At 36.2% G+C, this 19,506-nt stretch overlaps 1 protein-coding gene across 9 annotated transcripts in view; it reads left to right on the plus strand.

Moving 5' to 3' along the window:
• The window catches only part of EIF4G3 (eukaryotic translation initiation factor 4 gamma 3), a 311,829-nt gene that overhangs the window by 209,674 nt on the left and 82,649 nt on the right, over nucleotides 1-19,506 (plus strand). For all 9 annotated transcript variants that reach the window (XM_047082673.1, XM_047082664.1, XM_047082666.1 and 6 more), the window contains 2 exons: nucleotides 14,421-14,509; nucleotides 18,521-18,767. In XM_047082673.1, coding sequence (XP_046938629.1) covers nucleotides 14,421-14,509; nucleotides 18,521-18,767 — 336 coding nt within the window. The remainder of the gene's footprint in view (nucleotides 1-14,420; nucleotides 14,510-18,520; nucleotides 18,768-19,506) is intronic.

Consider the following 19,506-nt stretch of genomic DNA (forward strand, 5'->3'; position numbering starts at 1 on the left):
TGACTCTTAACACCTAAATATAATTCTATCAGGTCACAATATTTGGGAACTCCGTGATCTTACAGAGAGACACATGTGTCCATCTAGGGTTGTGTACGGTGAAGAAATAAGGAAGTACATCTGTTAGGGTGTGTTTTATTACTTCTAGTGGTTCCCCTAGATTAAGGTTTCAGTAGACTCCTCTGCACTTTAGCAAAGCACTGGCAGTGTGATCTCACGGATGGTCAAGTGGGAGGGTGTTTTTTTCATCCATTATTTTGCATATTCAAGGCTGTGAGCCTTAGTGTGTTTAGAGGTGAAAAGCATTGAGTAAATGAAAGATAGCTACTTGTGTTATAGTCTGTTGTCCAATTAAATTCTATATTTGTGCTGTGGTGATGGACATATCTTCATCTGTGCTAGATTTACGTTAATTTGCAGTCTTGATTATGGTAGAAGTGCTACAAAAGCATTTTGTTAAAATGCAAAAATGCCTAGGTTACTGCACAAGGAATAGTAAAATATGATACAGAGACTTAGAAAATATGCTGCCGGTCTCATGGGAGTCATCTTTGCTTTTACTGCTGACAGAATTGCATAGTGCATTGTTCTTGCTGAGCTTTTTGGGAGCAGATTTTTCCCCTTAAAGTCACTTTGCCATTTTATTTTCCTAATGACTTGACATGCTATGCTATGGGAGTGATGAACAGTGTTCTTCACACTACCCTCCCTTGGTTAACTGTACGTCTTCTCCAGCTGCAAAAACAAAAGACACCTTAACCAAAATGCAATTGAAATTGGAATTCAGAAGGGAGGGTGCAGAAACAAGCTAGAGTTAAGAGGCAGGGGTTTGTGTCAGGAAGACGGGCTTGCAGTTGCATCCTTATTTTAATTCTAGCTCTAGCCTTTACTCTTTCTGGGTTTGGAACAGTTGAGTTAACTTCTCTGTATTTCGGTTTCCTTATCTCTGGAAATGGGAATAATATAATAGTTCCTACTAAACAGGAGACTGAACCAGTGTTTATTGTTGTAGACAGACATTAACTTTGGATTTAATTTTGATTTCATTAGCAGATTTTCATTGAGCATCTCCTATGGGTCAGATGCTGTATTAGATGGTGAATATACAAAGGAGACCAATAAGATGCCGTTCTGAATCTTCAAAGGGCTCAAACTCTAATATTGGATTCTTAACTTGTGTCCATGGCTCTGTGTAGAATAGCAAAGGCACAGCAAGTGAGTTGGTGGTAAAATTTTTAGTGCTGGTGGGGCAGGAAATGGTCCTGCTATTGACCTGAAGGAAGAAGCTAACTTCCTAGCCTTGATACACTTCAGAAACTAGAGAAACACGTGGCCTTAAAGACTGTGAAGTAGATTGCCAGTAATGGATTTATTCTCATCCAAGTGAATCCATTTTAAAATGGACTTTAGATTTTAAAGTGGCACATTGGTAAGTTTTGGCATCATTATCAAAAAAGAAGACTTTTCCTTGCCTTAATTTCAGAACAATTAACATGCATGTTTTCTTTCATGGTTTTTTTGTTGGTGTTGTTTGTAAAAATAACACATATTCATTAGAGAAAATTCATGAGAAAATTTTGAATTTTGTCTTGGCAAAAAGAAAGAGGACAATGGGTATATAATAGGTTAACCTGTTTGTAGTGTACCTATAAGTTTAAAAAAAAAAAAGAGGCTAGCAGTCTAATAGAAGATTGAGTAAATAATAAAAATAAAAAATTCACAGAAAAGAAAGAACAATAGCCAATTAAAAACAGGAAAAGATGCTCACCCTCATTATGGAGTGTGGAAATAACCATTTTTTAGGTATAATATCAAGCATTTATGGGAAGGGAGGAACTACAACACTCACGTATTTGGGATACGAGTGTGAATTACTTTCACCTTTCTAGAACTAAATCTGGCAAGAAAAATAGCAAAATATCTTTTAAGGGAAATGGCACATATGTACTCTGGAATATTGTGAAGCTAATATATGAATGAGAACCGTGTGATAACCTGGAGAGATTTTCATAATAAATTAAGGGAAAATAAAGCATTTTGCAAAATAAGTTTTAGTATGACTCTACTTTTCTATTTAAAATAAACACTTATATTTGATTGTGACTATTTGTATGAGACATTAAGGTATGGCAGACAGTCTACCAAAGTATGTTAATGTTGTTTACCTCAGGTCACTAGAATTAGCTAGTTGGGGGAGGGGGATATTACCTTTATATTTGTGTTGATTGATAGTTTTGCCATTTAAAAAAAATAGATAAAAAGCAGCAAAAGTTAGGAGGAAGAAAAAAAGTCCTTGGAGTCCCATTACTTGGATGTACAGTATATATTTCTTTTTGTAAATTGACAAATGCTTACACAGGCTATTTCAGAGTCTTTAAAACTACTATCATTTTTTAGCACATTTATAATAGATACATGGATATGCTTATGTTTTAATTCTTTTAGAAACCACTCAGACCATTTTAACACCTTTATTGAGGTATAATTCACATAAAGTTAACATCTATGTTATTTAAAGTATATTAGTTTTGACGTCTCTATATACGCTCATGAAACCATTACCACTATCAAGGTAATGAACGTAACTGTTCACCCCAAAACGTTTCCTCATACCTGTTTATAAATTCCTCTGAGCTGCACTACCCTCCATCCATTCCAAAGGCAAACACTGATCTGCTTTCTGTCACCATAGATCAGTTTGTATTTATTAGAATGTTTAGAATTTATTAGATTAGTTTGCATTTATTAGAATGTTTAGAACTTATTAGAATTTCTGACTTCATACATAAATGAAGTCAGCATAAACTTTTCTTTGGCTTCTTTCACTCAGTAGGCTTATCCTCATTGTTGCATATTAATAGCTCATTTTTTTTTAAATTACTGATATACTGGGTACCAGGTGGCTCAGTCCATTGGGCGTCTGACTTCGGCTCTGGTCCTGATCTTGCAGTTCATGAGTTCAAACCCAGCATCAGGCTATCTGCTATCAGCACGGAGCCCAGTTCAGATTCTCTGTTCCCATTTCTCTGTGCCCCTCCCCCACTCTCTCTCTCAAATAAACATTTAAAAATTTTTTTAAATAATAAAATTACTAATGGACTGTGGATGTATCACAGTTTGTTCACCTGTTGGTGGACATTTGGGTTGTTTTCAGTTTGTAGCTATTATAACAGAGTTCTATGAACATTGGCGTACAGGTCTTTCTGTGGATATATTTTGTCATTTCTCTTGAGCACATAAGAGTGGAATGTCTTCTTTACATATAAATGTACGTTTAACTTTTTAAGAAACTGCGTGCCATTTTCCAGGCATTTGTGCCATTTTACATGGCATTTTACAGCAGTGTGGGAGAATTTGAGGCTGGCCTTTCTCTGGTGAATTTTCTTAACACCTTTCTCCAAAATATATTATGTATATTATGTGTGGGTCTACTTCTGGATTCTCTGTTTTTCCACGGATCTATTTGTCTTTCTTGATGCCAGTACCACAGTGTCATGATTTCTGAGGCTTGTAATAATTTTTGTAATCAGATAGTATTAAGTCCTCCGACTTTATTCTTCTTTTTCAAATTGTTTGGGCCATTGTAGGTCCTTTGCTTTTTTATGTTAATTTAGTTGTTTTCTTAAATTTTTTAATGTTTATTTTTGAGGGAGACAGAGACAGAGTGCGAGGGGGTTAGGGGCAGAGAAGGAGGGAGACACAGAATCCAAAGCATTCTCCAGGCACTCTGAGTTGTCAGCAAAGACCTGATGTAGGGCTCGAACCCACGAACTGTGAGATCATGACCTGAGCCGAAGTCAGAAGCTTAGCTAACTGAGCCACCCAGGCACCCTGTTAATTTAGATTTTTTCATTTTTAAGTTTTTTATCTAATTCCAGTACAGTTAACTGTATTAATTTTAGAATCAGTTTTCTCCTCAAATTTTTTTCTACAGAAAAGCCTGTTGGTTGGGGCATCTGGCTGGCTCAGTGGGTAGAGCATGCAGGTTGATCTCATTCAAGCTCTATGTGGGGCGTACAGCTTACTTAAAAAACAAAAAACAAACAAACAAAAAAAACCTGTTGGAATTTGATTGGGTTTGTGTTGAATCCATAGGTAGAATTGACATCTTACAATATGGAGTCTTCTGACCCATGAACATGGCATATTTTGACATTTGTCTTTTTTAATTCTCTCAGTAGTGTTTTGAAGGTTTTTATGTACAAGTGTTTTATAATTTGGTCAAATTCATATCTTTAGATGCTGTTATAAATGGTATTTTTCATTTCAGTTTTTGATTTTTCATTACTAGCATTTGGAAATAGAATACAGTTTTTTTTTCAATTTCTTATATTGCAATCTTGCTAAAATGCATTTACTAGTTTTATTAGCATTTATTGTAGAGATTTCTTTGGATGTTCTATATAAGTACTTATGTTGTTCCTGAACAAAGACCATTCTACTTCATTCCTTTTTTTTTTTTTTTTTAATGTTTATTTATTTTAGGAGAGAGAGAGAGACAAAGGGGTTGGGGAGGGGCAGAGAGAGAGGGAGACACAGTATCCAAAGCAGGCTCCAGGCTCTGAGCTGTCAGCACAAAGCCCGACATGGGGCTCGAACTCGGAAATTGTGAGATCATGACCTGAGGTGAAGTCAGTCGCCTAACCAACTGAGCCACCACGCGCCCCTCTGTTTATAATTTTTTTTACGTTTATTTATTTATTTTGAGAGAGAGGGAGAGTGTGTGAGCATGAGTAGGGTAGGGGCAGAGAGAGAAAGGGAGAGAAAATTCCAAGCAGGCTCCATGCTGACACAGGACAGAGCCCACGGCAGGGTTTGAACCCACAAACTGAGATCACGACCTGAGCCTAAATCAAGAGTCGGACACTTAACCAACTGAGCCATCCAGGCACCCCTCTTGTATTTCATTTCTAACTGGATTTCTTTTTGTTGACTTGCTGCACTAGTTAGTACCTTCAGTATGATACCAACTGTATGAAGTGAAAGTAAATATTCTTGTTGTTCTCATTCTCAGGAAGAAAGCATTCAATCTTTTCATCACTAAATATGATGTTAGCTGTAGGTTCTTGAATTATCTGGTTGAGGAAGTTCTTTTTTATTCCTAATTTTCTGAGAGATTCCTTATTTCAATCAAGAATACAAATTGGATTTTATCAAATATTTTTCCTATATATCTTGAGACAGTCATGGTTTTCTTTTGTTTGTTAACTATTTGCTTTATATTACTTGATATTTAAATATTAGGCCAAATTTTCCAGGGTCAGGAGTTCAAGCCTGACCCCAAGCTTACTTTAATAAGCTGAGTAGAGTGTTTACTTTAAAAAAGTAAAATTAAAATATTGTACCAACTTTGCCTTCCTGAAATAAAATTTGCCTCTGATCATTTTATTTTTATTATTATATTTTTGAGTGTGGCTTGCTAAAAATTTATTTAGCTTTTTGGCATTAAGTTCATAAGGGATATTGGCCTGAAGATTTCTGGTAATTTTCCTGTTTGAGCATCTGGGTAATGCTGACTTCATAGAATGAATTGAGAAGTAGTCCCTCCTCTTCAGTTTTCTAGAAAAATTTTGTATAGAATTGATACTGTTTCTTCCTCAAATGATTGGTAGAATTGACTGGTGAAACCATGAAAAAAATATGACCCATAGTTATTAAAATTAGCAGACAACATAATTAGTAAGTACAGTTATAACTGCATTTCACATGTTCAAAAAGTAGTGACATCCATGACATAACTAGAAACACATAAATGATGGAACCAGTAGACAGAAATCAGCCTATAAAAGACTTCAATAGCACAATCAACCAATTTGACCTAATTGACACAAAACACTCATCAAATAGCAGATGCATGAGAGCAAATGGCAAATGTACCAAGATAGATCATATTGTGGCTTTATAAACAGGTTTTAATAAATTTCAGAGGATTCAATTTAAAGCAAGGATATTCTCTGACCACAGTGTGATTAAAATGGGAATCAGTAAGAAAATTATCTCTAGAAAATCCCCCAAATATTCAGAAACTAAATAACACCCTTCTAAATAACCCAAGAGTAAAAGAGGAAATCAAAGGGAAGTGATCAAGTATTTTCACCTGAACAGAAATGAAAACCCAAATCAGAATTTGTGCTTGAATTCATTTTCTATTGCTGTTATAACAAATCGTCACAATCCGCATGGCTGAAAACACATAATTATTACCTTACAGTTTGAGAGGTCAGAAGTTCAAAATCCATTTCCTTGGACTAGAGATAGGAACAAAAATGTATTTTTTTCTGGAGACTCTGCTTTTTCCATTTTTATAGAGTCTACCTACATTCTTTGGCCCTGTGTTTTTCTTTATCTTCAAAGCCAGCACCAAACGTCTATGATTCTCCTGCTTCCCTCCCACTTGTATAGACCCTTTTGATCCCATTGGATCCACTAGGTTAATTCAGGATACGTGTCTCCTCGTCCTGAGATCCCTTAATCACATTTGCAAAGTCACTTTTGTCATGTAAGGTAACATATTCACAGGGTTCAGAGATTAGGACATGGACATGTTTGGCGGTACATTGTTCTGCCTACCACATAGCTAAATTAATATTAAGGTGGCAGTTTACACCACTAAATAAATACGCATATTAGGAGAGAAAAATGGTCTCAAATTCATGACCTCGGCCTCCATCTGAAGAAACTGTTCAAAGAGCAAATTGTGTAAAATGAATTAAAATCTGAGATCCAGTGTAAAACTTGGTGTCTATCTGATAACACCATATTGTGTAACTGAAATTTGCAAAAAGAAAAGAACTTAAATTTTCTCAACTCCCGTTCCACATACATATATATGTAAGGTGATAGATGTGTTAATTAACTAGATGGAGGGGATCTTTCCACAGTGTATGCTTATATCAAATCATAATGTACACTCTAAATATCTTACCATTTTTTATGTCCGCTATACTTCAGTAAAGCTGAAAATTTTTTTTAAAAGAACAAATTCAACCCAAGGGAAATAATAAAAACAACAGGAAAAATTTTGAAATAGAAAACAAAACAAAATCAGATGAAAAAATTATTGAGAATATTAAAAGTATTAACAAACCAAAAAAAAATTGTTTTTAAATTTACATTTTTGTTTTGATTCCAGTTAACATAGAGCATTATATTAGTTACAGGTGTACAATATAGTGATTCACCATGGAAGTAAAAAATTTTAAATTGTGTTGTAGATGTATATTTTTGGTAGAATGTAAGTCTAGAATCCTCATTTTGTTTTGTTTTGTTTTTGATTCCAGTGCTAGACCCCAGGCAAACCAGCTTATACTATTTAAACTTATGAGAAGAAGTCCTAGAGCATTCTAACATATAATTGGAAGCATAATCACCAAGCCATCCATACATTTCAAATAGTAACCCCTGAGAAGATGCTGAAAAACACAGACAGACTTACTCTCTAGTTTTTCTTTTGGTTGACATCTCTGTGAACCATCTTTTTTACATAGTTTATCACCATTATTCTCTTTTTCTAGTTCATATGAAATCACCATTGTAACAAATAAAAAACTTACCCTTCTCTCAACTGGGTTTTTCTTTGCTCTGCCCCAGTTTCTTAGAAAAATCATAAGATTTTCCTAGATTCTCATAATGATCTGTGGAAGAAAAAAAAGATTAGGATCCCCAGCCTCAAGAAACTTTAGATAAAATTCTTGAATATGATGTAATCAGAATGAATGAATGCCAACTTTTAGGATTTCAAAACCAAGAGGAAACAAAGGAAAATAAAATGTGAAAAAATGATAAAAATGATAGGAAAGAGATAAGAACTGGGTGTTAAGAGTCAGAACTCTCACTGGAAGTTCCATCATGGAACATTCTACTCTTTATGTACAACCCTGTGACCATGTACAGAGGCCCTTCCTTCCCTTACCGATTGTGAAGTGTCTATTCTTAATAAGGCTTCATAGCCTCTTAGAGTTGGGTTTCTTCAGTCCAGAGACTCAGATGCATCTTAAATCTTAGAACTGAGGAGTTCATGTTATATTCCAAATGAGTAGAGAGCTAAAAGGGTGACTTTTTATAATTTGGGGTCTCTTATTTGGGTGTTATGTGGCTATAAGATCTTCAACTGATTTGCTTCCTTTAGGCACACCTAAACCATCTCATTCTTGGTACTGGATTGGGGGGTGGGGGGGGGGAATGAAAACCTCCTGCCGAACCAGAAAATGGTCTTCACAAATGTAGAAAAGAAGGAAGATAGATTTATTATTGAGTAAGCATTAAGACGTCAATGAGCATCACAGGCAACCCACTAATAAGATGGCAGACAGAAGGAAATCTCACACCCTTTCATAAAGCCAGGCAAATATAATTCAGTACATACATGTTCTCAAGATAATGATAATTTGTCTTCATGTAGTAGGATTATACCAGCACCGACCGTTGCTATTCTGGTTCATCTCAAATTCTCTTGGTAGTTAGGGTGTCCATCTTGTAGTCAGTTGCCTTTATCCAAAGGAGAAATTAAACTTCTTGTATGTTTGTGATAAGCGGGTAGTTGCCTAGAGGTAACTCTCATGAGGACAAGGAGAGAGATGACTCCCACACTTTAAGTAAAACTTCCTGAATTGTAAACCTGCCTAGAGTCTTCTTTAAGCATTTAAAAAGATTTGCACATATATCAAAGGGATAGAGGAGAGATTTACAAGCTTTCTCTAGGCAGAGAGCTAAGAAAAGGGGAAGTAGAAAAGGTCTTTTTTTCTTTTTGGCACCAGAAAAAAAATTGAAGTTTTATTAACCTTTAGTTTCCTGGGTATCTACTTGACTAGTGAAGAAATAACTAATAAAGTAGAAATAATATAGTAAAGAGAAGCAAGAATACCAACATGGTATCTTTAGTAAAAGTGGTTTTCAGATTTATATTGGAAAGCTAGTGGAATATGTTGGGACTAAAAATTTACCTCTCATGGAATCACCTCTTTCACATTCTTTTAACCTATGTGGAATGATGATGCTTTCACTTCTTGTTACAGAGCTAATGTTCTCTCTCATAGAGCTCCATGAGTTCTCCTACTTCCTCTGTAATTCAAAAAAGCGTATGCTGATTCCACCCATATATGGAATCTAAAAAACAAAACAGATGAACATAGGGGAAGAGAAGCAAAAATAAGATAAAAACAGAGGGGGACAAACCATAAGAGACTCTTAAATACAGAGAACAAACAGGGTTGCTGGCGGGGTGTTGGGTGGGGGGATGGGCTAAATGGGTGATGGGCACTAAGGAGGACACTTGTTGGGATGAGCACTAGGTGTTATGTGTAAGTGATGAATCAGGAAAATTCTTTCCCTGACATCATTATAACACTATATGTTAACTGATTTGGATTTAATGTAAAAAATAAAAATAAAATAGGGATGCCTGGGTGGCTCAGTCAGTTAAGTGTCTGACTTTTAAGTTCAAAAAAATAAATAAATACAATAAAATAAAATAATCAAATAAAAAAGCACAAGCAAAATTCTGATATCCTCAATCAGGTTAATAGTTCTTAAAATTTGTTTTAGTAGTATATTTTTATAAAGAGCAGTCCTAAACTATAGAACAAAATACCTTTTCCAGTCATAGAAGATAAAATAAGCTTGAAACAATGAATACAAATCACTTTTAAAAGTTTCACTCTTTCGAGGCGCCTGGGTGGCGCAGTCGGTTAAGCGTCCGACTTCAGCCAGGTCACGATCTCGCGGTCCGTGAGTTTGAGCCCCGCATCAGGCTCTGGGCTGATGGCTCAGAGCCTGGAGCCTGTTTCCGATTCTGTGTCTCCCTCTCTCTCTGCCCCTCCCCCGTTCATGCTCTGTCTCTCTCTGTCCCAAAAATAAATAAACGTTGAAAAAAAAAAATTAAAAAAAAAAAAAGTTTCACTCTTTTATTTCTTCAAATTTTATATTACTGTTATAAATATTGAAGAATGGAGAAAAGCCCTCCATTGTTCAAAGATACAGTCTGAGTATTAGCATTACACTTTTCGTCATTTCCCTCTAGTCTTTATGTAAGTATTTTATATGGTTATAAATGTAGTATGGGCACAATTTTTTATTTTGCCTTTTTTCTTTTTGAACCTAATCTTTTTTTAAGCCCTTGGCCCAGTTTAACTAGCCAAAAGCTGAATCTTTATGACTAGAAACAGATCATAAAAATCTTTGCTGTGACTTGGTCCTGGTCAGTAGATTGAAACATAAGCAATTGATTTCCATCTGAAGGTGGACTTCCTGTGGACTAGTCGGGAAAGTTTTTTCTTTCTTCCTACTTTTTTTTTAAATATAGAACTGTATTATTCTTAGATTGAGAACCTTATTGTACAACAAAGGTTTTTATGTTTATTTTGAGAGAGAGAGAAAGCCAGGGGGAGAGGCAGAAAGAGAGGAGAGAGAATCCCAAGCAGGCTCCATGCTGTCAGTGCAGAGCCCTACGTGAGGCTCCATCTCCCAAACCTTGAGATCATGACTTGAACCTGAAATCAAGTTTTGGACACATAACCAGTTGAGCCACCCGGGTGCCCTTCTTCCTAGTTACTGTTGGCTAAAGTGACTTAATAAAAATCATGCATATCAAACCCTTTTACAGTTCTTTACTTCTTACTATATTTTATTTAGTTTTATCTTTCATGATTTACTTGCTTTCAAATTTTCCTTTTCAAATACTAATCTGTGAAAGTTTTTTTACCCCCTTAATCAAAATTTAGTAGATTGAACATATAGGAATTTTGACTAAGTTGTTTTGTTTTGACAGTTCCTACTGTCAAAGATCAATACTACAAAGCTTTACATTCTTGTTTGCAGTTCATTTAAAAAAACAAAAATTAGAAAACTAAATATATAGTGTGCATATACTTGTATCTTTTATTTTTTTTTAATTTTTTAATCTTCATTCATTTTTGAGAGAGAGACAGAGTGCAAGCAGGGGAGGAACAGAGAGAGAGGGAGACACAGAATCAGAAGCAGGCTCCAGACCCTGAGCTGTCAGCACAGAGCCTGACGTGGGTCTCAACCTCACAAACCGTGAGATCATGACCTGAAGTTGGCCACTTAACCGACTGAGCCACCCAGGCGTCCCTATACTTGTATCTTTTAAATGCTGGCAAGTAAGTAGGCCAAAGCATACAGGTATCTCAGAGATAAGATATTTTCTAACTTTATATCTGTTTAAATTTTATGAGTGGAGAGCATGTAACTCTCATGAGTTCAAGCTTGCAACTTGGTGTGGAGCCTGTAGCTCTTCGGTAGACCATCTTATAGTTAATCATGTAGTAATAGAAGCCTAATCTAAGGTGTAGTCATTGGGAATGGACTATTTAAGATGGTCTCTTGGATATAATTCTCTTATTCTAGCTAATTCATTATTAATTGTCTTGTTAAATCAGAGCGTTGATGCCTCTGTCTCCCTACCTTCCTACCTTTTCTTCTCCCAGCTGTCGCACAACCAAAGTTCACTGCACCTCTCCACCAATGTGGTAAGAGAGGGATTGTATATTATAATCTCACCAGGTACTAGGTATGTGGATATCTGTGTTCAGGTTTTCAAAGACTTGCATATCTGCTAAAGAAGTGTGTGCTTTCTCTCACTTCCTTTTGTGCATTTCTACTTTGAATCAGAACTTTAAGTAGCCACTTAAACAGAGTAACAATTTCTGCTATGTAAGTAGCTCTTTTTTAAAAAGCATGTTAAATGTTTTATGTTGTCCAGGAAAGAAATGTGTGGTTGTTTTTTATGTTTTTGAGTTGTGGGTATGGTTGATAATATTCTTGAAAAATCAGTTGATCTACATCTCTGGGTTTTGTTGGTTAGAGGAAACTACTCATGAGTGTATATATCATACCAAAGAATCCTTCATAAAGTGGTCTTCCCTATTCTGTGAATGGAATTTAGAACTAAATTTAAGCATGTATGAAATAAAATTTAAAATAAAATGTACGGGGCACCTGGGTGGCTCAATCAGTTAAGCATCCAACTTCGGCTCAGATGACGATCTCAGGGTTCGTGAGTTGGAATCCCGCATCAGGCTCTCTGCTGACAGTGTGGAGCCTGCTTCGGATCCTCTGTCCTCTTCTCTCTCTGCCCCTCCCCTTCTCTCTCTCTCTCTCTCTCTCTCTCTCTCTCTCAAAAATAAATAAACATTTAAAAAATTAAGAAAAATAAAATTTACATGTCACTCAAACTCTGTAACTCTTCAAAAGGATTCTGCTGTGGAAGCAGAATTAATCGCAAGCATTTTGAAGAGATGCACATTAAATAGACTGGTTATATGTAGAAGTTCCTTAAAAAAGAAGCGACCACTACATACATACACACCTGAATATACATATTCAATATAAGACCGTGAGGCTATAGCAAATTGCCCATGTTTACACCCATGTTTACCAGAATCTTAGTTCCATACTTTGAGAAAATAATTTACTTTGAATAGGTCACCAAGGAAGATTAACAGTGGTCTAATGTTTTTTGTTTATTATAGTCCTTGAGGTGAAGGCTTTTCCATCTAGTTATATCTAGTTATAAAAAAGTGAGGTGTATGTAACAAAGGAGATTTACAGAGTATTGTTTATAATGGTGCAATAATTTTGAGAAGAATGTTAAATGTTTCCTTTTCCTTGTTCCCCAGAACAGTGTGAGTGTTCATATTGTACTGTTCTTCTGAAAAAAGAGTGGGCTCTTCAGAGAGACTGGTTGGTTTAGTCTTAATGAGTGATGTTACATTTCTGTAGGGAAACAGTACATGGTACCCTTCAGCTTTGTGTTTGTTTCTTTTGATAATGTCTCCATTTGCTAAATGGACTTTTCTTTGATTCTTCTCTCTACCTACCTTCCTGTCATACCTTACTTCTCTGTTGACTCATGTGTTGCCTTCAATAGGATCCTTTTTTTTTTTTTTAAGTTCATTCATTTTGAGAGAGAGAGAAAGAGCAAGGAGGGGGCAAGGGAGCAGAGAGGGGCGGGGGGTGGGGTGCAGAACATCTCAAGAAGGCTCCACTATCAGCATAGAGCGCAACGCGGGGCTTGATCTCACAACCCTGAGATCATGACCTGAGCGAAGTCTGTCACTTAACTGAGCCACCCAGATGCCTCTGTAGGATCCTTTTAATAGCTTCTTTTTGCTCTCTGATATTTAAATAGTCTTTAAATTGCACATCCAAGTGTTGAATGGTTTTGTGGAATTACAAGTCAAATGAGTTTTTAAAAATCCTTTGTAAGGGCACCTGGGTTGCTTAGTCAGTTAAGCGTCCAGCTCTTGGTTTTGGCTCAGGTTGTGATCTCAAGGTTTGTGAATTCAAGCCCCGAGTCAGGCTCTGCCCCGCATCAGGCTCTGCACTGTCAGTGCTTGGGATTGATTCTCTGTCTCCCTTTCTTTGCCCCTCCCCTGCTTACTCTCTCTGTCTCTGTCTCAAAATAAGTGGATAAACCTCAAAAAAAAGAGGAAAGAGAATGCATTTAAAAAAATCTTCTGTGAGCTTAATTTTCCATCTAGAACTTCTGATACAATATAATAATAATTGAGTAAAAATTAGGTTTTCTTTCTTGATTTTCTCCCCAGCAGTGTGAACGACTAGACCAACAGGACTGATCTGAAATGAGAACCAAATGTTGTAGAAGTGCTGCCTAGCTAATGAAATCTTAAAGTGTCCTTTTGTTGTCTAGAGGCTTTATTTTATTTTATTTTATTTTATTTTATTTTATTTTATTTTATTTTATTTTAATGTTTATTGATTTTTGAGAGAGAGATAGAGAGACAGAGCGTGAGTGGGGGAGGGGCCGAGAGAGAGGGAGACGCAGAATCCAAAGCAGGCTCCAGGCTCTAAGCTGTCAGCACAGAGCCCGACACAGGGCTCGAACTCACAAACCGTGAGATCATGACCTGAGCCAAAGCCAGATGCTTAACCGACTGAGCCACCCAGGCGCCCCTAAGGCTTTAAAAAAACAGAAGTTGGAATTTGATATTTTTTGTAGCTTAGGTATCATCTAACCTCACTCTTAACCTTTGTGGTTGAATATGCAAGGGACCTGAGATGTGTGACTTGCTTTAGGTCACATAGTTAATTAATAATAGAAGCAGACCCACGTCTAGAATTGGCTGGTAGGCCAATTTCTTGTATAGATACCACATACTGAATTATATGCCTGGCTATGTCCTAACCATGAAACAGGATGAACCTAAACCACTGGTTGAAAGGCTGTATGTGCTGATGTGAACAATTTGTGCCTAAGATACATGCCATTGCAGTGTCTGGGCCACAGCTACCCAGTTATTGACTTGATCATTCTGCTGTTTCTTCTGTATGGGTGTAGCCCTCATTTGGCGTGCTAAATTTGAATATAGGTATCATTTAGACTTAGTATTATCAAACATGACTTTGCAGTGGGAAGTAATGGCCCTAATCTTGTATTTCAGCTCAGACAGCTGTAACTGCACCAAAGATGTGGAAAAAACCAAAAGATCGGACCCGAACCACTGAAGAGGTGTTGGAGGCAGAAGTGGAGGTAAGGGGCAGCAGTAAATCTCTTTAGCTGATGTTAGGAATTGTGGGGCCATTTTCAAGACAAGTGTATATTTTTATCTCTTTTTTGAGATCCTGTTTTTCAAGGAAATGTGAGCACATAGTCTGATTTTTTTTTCTTTTTTTTTAGTCCACAGAATTTTAAAAAGATTGTTGGTAGCATGTTCAGTTTCATCAATTTCTTGTCTTTCAAAATGTCTCTTCAGCAAAACTAAGTTACTGTTTAATTTTGGGTTAATCCCTTAACCCTGTCAGTTGAATTTGTCCTTATATTAACTGGATGGAAAGACTAATCTGGTAAAGAATAATGGAAAGTTTTTTCAAATACCCATTAGCAGTAGTGATAGAAATCGTCAGGTACATTTTAGGGAAATTCATTTTGGATATGTCGTCTTATAACTGGATCCCAGGAATATAACTTTTCACATATGATTTGCCTGTTTGAACTAAACCATTCCAGATTTTGCTATAGGTTACAGCACAACAGGAGACAAGGTGAGGCAGAAACAAGGGCAGAGTCAGTCCGAAGGAGTGTTCTAACAGATTCATAGTCTATAATCTTCATATCCTGAGTGTTATATACTGAATCTTATAAATCAAGAGTAATCTAAAACATCTGTGTGTTGCTTTTTTCTTGAACTCTTAATGTCTGCTTATTAAAATAGTTCTTATAAGTGTATAGGGTGTTAACATTAAAATATAGAAATTATTTTAAAGTGATTTTAAATACATTTATTTCAAAAGGCTTTTCTATCTAGTTATAATTCTTACCCTTTCGAAGCAGTTCACAGTACCCCTTTGTTACTTCCCCCTGTCCTGTCACTGCTCTTACATGATGCTCTACTGATGTCACAGTTAGTCCCATAGCAACCACTAAAATGTTTCACGGAAGTGATTTCAATGTGGTTATCAGGGGATAAGAATTAGCAGGAATTTGTAGAGGGGCAAATAGTTGCTGCACGTGTCTTGCAGTTTAACAAGAAAATGTTGCTCCTACAGAGAATAAAATACCTTCCAGAGACAGGGGAGTCCCATACATTCCTGGTATAGCTGTAAGAGCTTCCTAACCTGGTTACTCTTTAGATTCCGCTATTTTTTATTCATTTTCTTGTTATACTTTATGTTCCTTTGCTAGATTTCTAAGCATTACTGAATTAAATGGGAAGGCCACCACTACTGTGCCTGCAGATATTCATTCTCTTCTTTAGATCAGAGGTTGGCAAACATTTCCTGTAACCGTTCAGATAGTAAATAGTTTAGATTTTGTGGGCTATATGATCCCTGTCACAGTTCTCCATTCTGTTGTAGGCCACATGCAGCCACAGATAATGTGTAAGCAAATAATTGTGACTAAATTCCAGTAAAACTTTATTGGTCAACGTTGGATTTAAATTTCATGTAATATTCATGAAAGTATATAGTATTCTTTGGAATTTTTTCAGCTACTACAAATGCAGAAACCATCCTTACCTCGCATACTATACAGAAACAGTTGATGGGCCAAATTTGGCCCATGAGCGATTATTTGCTAAAACCTGCTTCACATTGTTATTCTTCATACATGAGAACTGTTTCAGCTCATTTTGAGTCCATCACTTTTTTCTTTACTTTATGGTTTATTTTTGATTATTTGCACACAGACTTTTTTTTTTTTTTTTTTGCCTCCAGATATCCTAATTCCTTGTCTTTCCTAAATTTGAGCATTTATTAGAGTAGTTTAGTATATACTGGGGTCATTATCTTTGTTTTCACTGATTATCAAGCTCTCCTTTTCTTAATAGATTTTTCTCAGCCTTTCAAAGAATGTGTTTCAGGTTCCAGCATATTTTTGGTTATATATTGGGTTATATCACTGCAAATATTTTATCAAATTCTATAAATTGTAGTCTACAAGGATAACTAGAAGGATGATTCATCTTAAAATTGATGCTCAGGGCATCTTTAAAATACCTTTTTAAATTTTAGTGTATTTCCTCTGTTATCACATACATAGTTGTCGGTCTGCTTTTCTAGCACTTTAAAAACTCATGAGTTAAATAGGCAGTTTTATCAACTAAATTCTTCTTTTAACAAGTTCCTATAAAAGTTTAACATTTTACAGTCCAGCCCATAAGGTGTTTTCTTTGCTTCAAGCTGGTTTTCTTAGTAAACAGTTTAGAAACTGTTAGACAGTTACAAACTAGTTTAATATAGCGTCATCCAGCTGAAAGAAAAATAATCATCATAAATACTTAATGCAGCTAATTTTGTGGATTTCCTTGAAAAATATCCTTCTAACAGTGTACCTCAGACACTTCAGTGGTTCTGTGTTCTCTAAAGTATGGTTTGTCATCCATGGAAACAAATTTCTTTTTACTTCTTTTTCTAGTTAGAAATTAACTTTCCAAGTAATAGATTCTCTGCTTTATATCCAACAGATTTTCTCTTGTTGATTTTAGGTACAGAGTAGAGGACATAATATATTTTTTTCTCTAAAATAACGTTTTTCTTCATTTTACATGATCTGAAATCATTTCAGCTTTTGTCTTCTTGAAATTTTTACATCTTTCTTTTGATTATTTCCATAATATGTTTTCCTTTTAGGGGAGTGGGGGAAAGCAAACGTGCACACAGGTGTATGTGTGTGTGTGCATGTTTGCATGAGTTTTTTGTTTTCATTATAGAAGCAAATCCGAAAAACCATCTGTTTCTATTTACAGCATTTGAAAATGTAGTCTTTTCCCATGATCTGATGTAGTTTAGAAGAAAATTTATTAGTATTATACCTGTTAAGATATTTCATTTATATAACAAAGTAGGATTTGTAACTCCTTAATTTTTTGAAAAAACAATTTTGTAAAGCAATTAGGGTAACCACTTGCTTATGTATATGACATTTTTTAAAAAAATTTTTAATGTTTATTTTTGAGAGAGAGCACGCACATGAGTTTGGGAGGGGCAAAGAGGGCAATACAGATAATTTCAAGCAGGCCCCACACTTTCAGAGCACAGCCCGATGCGGGGCTTAAACCCACAAACTGTGAGATCATGACCTGAGCCTAAATCAAGAGTTGGACACTCAATTGACTGAACCTCCCAGGTGCCCCTACGTAAATGACATTCCTTCATACAGTTCTCTGTTGAGCTTCTATTTTTGGCTCTTCTGGCGTGAATCTGTCAGTTAGAATGCCTACTTCCTCTGAGTGTTTGTTCTGAAGAATTGTTTTTAGAGTACTTACCTTTCATGATAAAGAAGAACTTAAAGTTCATAGAGAACTTTGCCTCAGGGAGTTTTGACGGTTCATATATAGCCCTCAAGAAATTAATTTTTCTTTGATATTTGAAACTATGGTGGTCAAAAATAATCTGGTGAATAACCTCAATTCCATTTTGCTTTTTAAAAGTAAGATGCACTAGAACCCAGATTTCTCTGTAGAGGAATATGTGCCGAGCACTTTTCCATATGTAATTTGAATAAGGTCACAACTATAGAGAATTCTGAGAACAAGCAAACAAAAATAGATTTTAACTAACAGGTGGCTTCCTTGTAAAATGAGGGATAATAGCTTTTTGGGGCCCAGATGCTCTAGTCATCGAAATCTCCATTTAGCAGCAAGAGGGCAGCACAAAAAATACCCTCTAGTGTTTCTTTTTATATTTGTTGAGCATTAATGGCAGAGGTAGGAGTGCTTGATTTAGATTTCTGACTAGGACTCTTTCGTGTCCATCAAGTACTAGGATTAACAGTTCTTTCCATTCTAACCTTTGGTACATTTAGATTTCATTAGTCATGTTAAAGCATTTCAGTAGCCATATGACTTGTCTTCGGTATCCCAAGAGATGAAATGAGAAAAGTGTTTTAAATAAACCTAGCATTCTAGTGCCATGTGCTGAACACAGACATCCTTTTTTTGAGTGACATGTTTTCCCCTGCCTTTTGAGGGGATACATGTAGGTCTTCATGCATATTTACATGATAAAAATGATGTAACCTCTGTGCTCACTTATGCTTTAGCCTAAAGCTGAAGAGGAGCTTTCAGGCGACAAAGTACTTGAATCTGAACAGGATAAAATGAGCCAAGGGTTTCATCCTGGAAGAGAACCCTCCGACCTAAAAAAAGTAAAAACTGTGGAAGAAAATGGAGAAGAAGCTGAGCCTGTACGTAATGGTGCTGAGAGTATTTCTGAGGGTGAAGGAGTAGATGCTAATTCAGGCTCCACTGATAGTTCTGGTGAAGGGGTGACATTCTCATTCAAACCAGGTAAGTCTATCCCATCCCCCCCCCCCACCTTCCTATGTGTGTCTTATCTATTCACCTTACAGAAATGTTGGTTCCTGTGGAGAAATATTGGATGGAAGGAAGAGTCTCGTCACAGAGTAATATTTACAGAATAGATTAGCAGGCATAAGTTAGTGACTAGCAAATCCAGAGTTCTGTGTGGGCGGAAGTGATATCTGATGCTGGTATTCTGCTTTACTGGCATCGGAAGAGCTGCTGGCAGAGGATTTCAGTCAGTGCTAGTCTGGTGGGACTCAACAAGAGAAATTGAATTTTATTTAGTTTACTTGAAAAAGGACTATTTCGGTGCTATTTTGTGTTCATCACTTCACAAGCCTTAATCACTTAACCCTTACTACATGCAATGCACTGACATTTTTTACTGTATTCTCTTCTTTTAAAAATGTTGGGTTACAGGGTCCCTGGCCAGCTCAGTCATGAGAGCATGCGACTGTTGATCATAGGAGTCTTGGTCATAATAAGTTCAAGCCCCACATTGCGCATGGAGCCTACTTAAGGGCAAGAAAAGAAAAAAAGAATTTAAAAATGTTGGTTATAATTCACTAAACTAATTTCACAACAGAAATTTGTTGACAGAAATCACTCTGTAGAACGGAACTGTGATAATCAGAAGCAGTTCCTATGTACCTGCGGTACTGTGCCCTGTGAAATCCATGCTATGTCTCAGAGGGTGTTTCATCTTTAGGTACTGTCCAAATAC

The sequence above is a fragment of the Lynx rufus genome, unplaced genomic scaffold, assembly GCF_022079265.1.
Source record: "Lynx rufus isolate CCGP_SWC_20201006 ecotype Redwood Valley unplaced genomic scaffold, mLynRuf1.p SCAF_2, whole genome shotgun sequence".
Classification (NCBI taxonomy): Eukaryota; Metazoa; Chordata; class Mammalia; order Carnivora; family Felidae; genus Lynx; species Lynx rufus.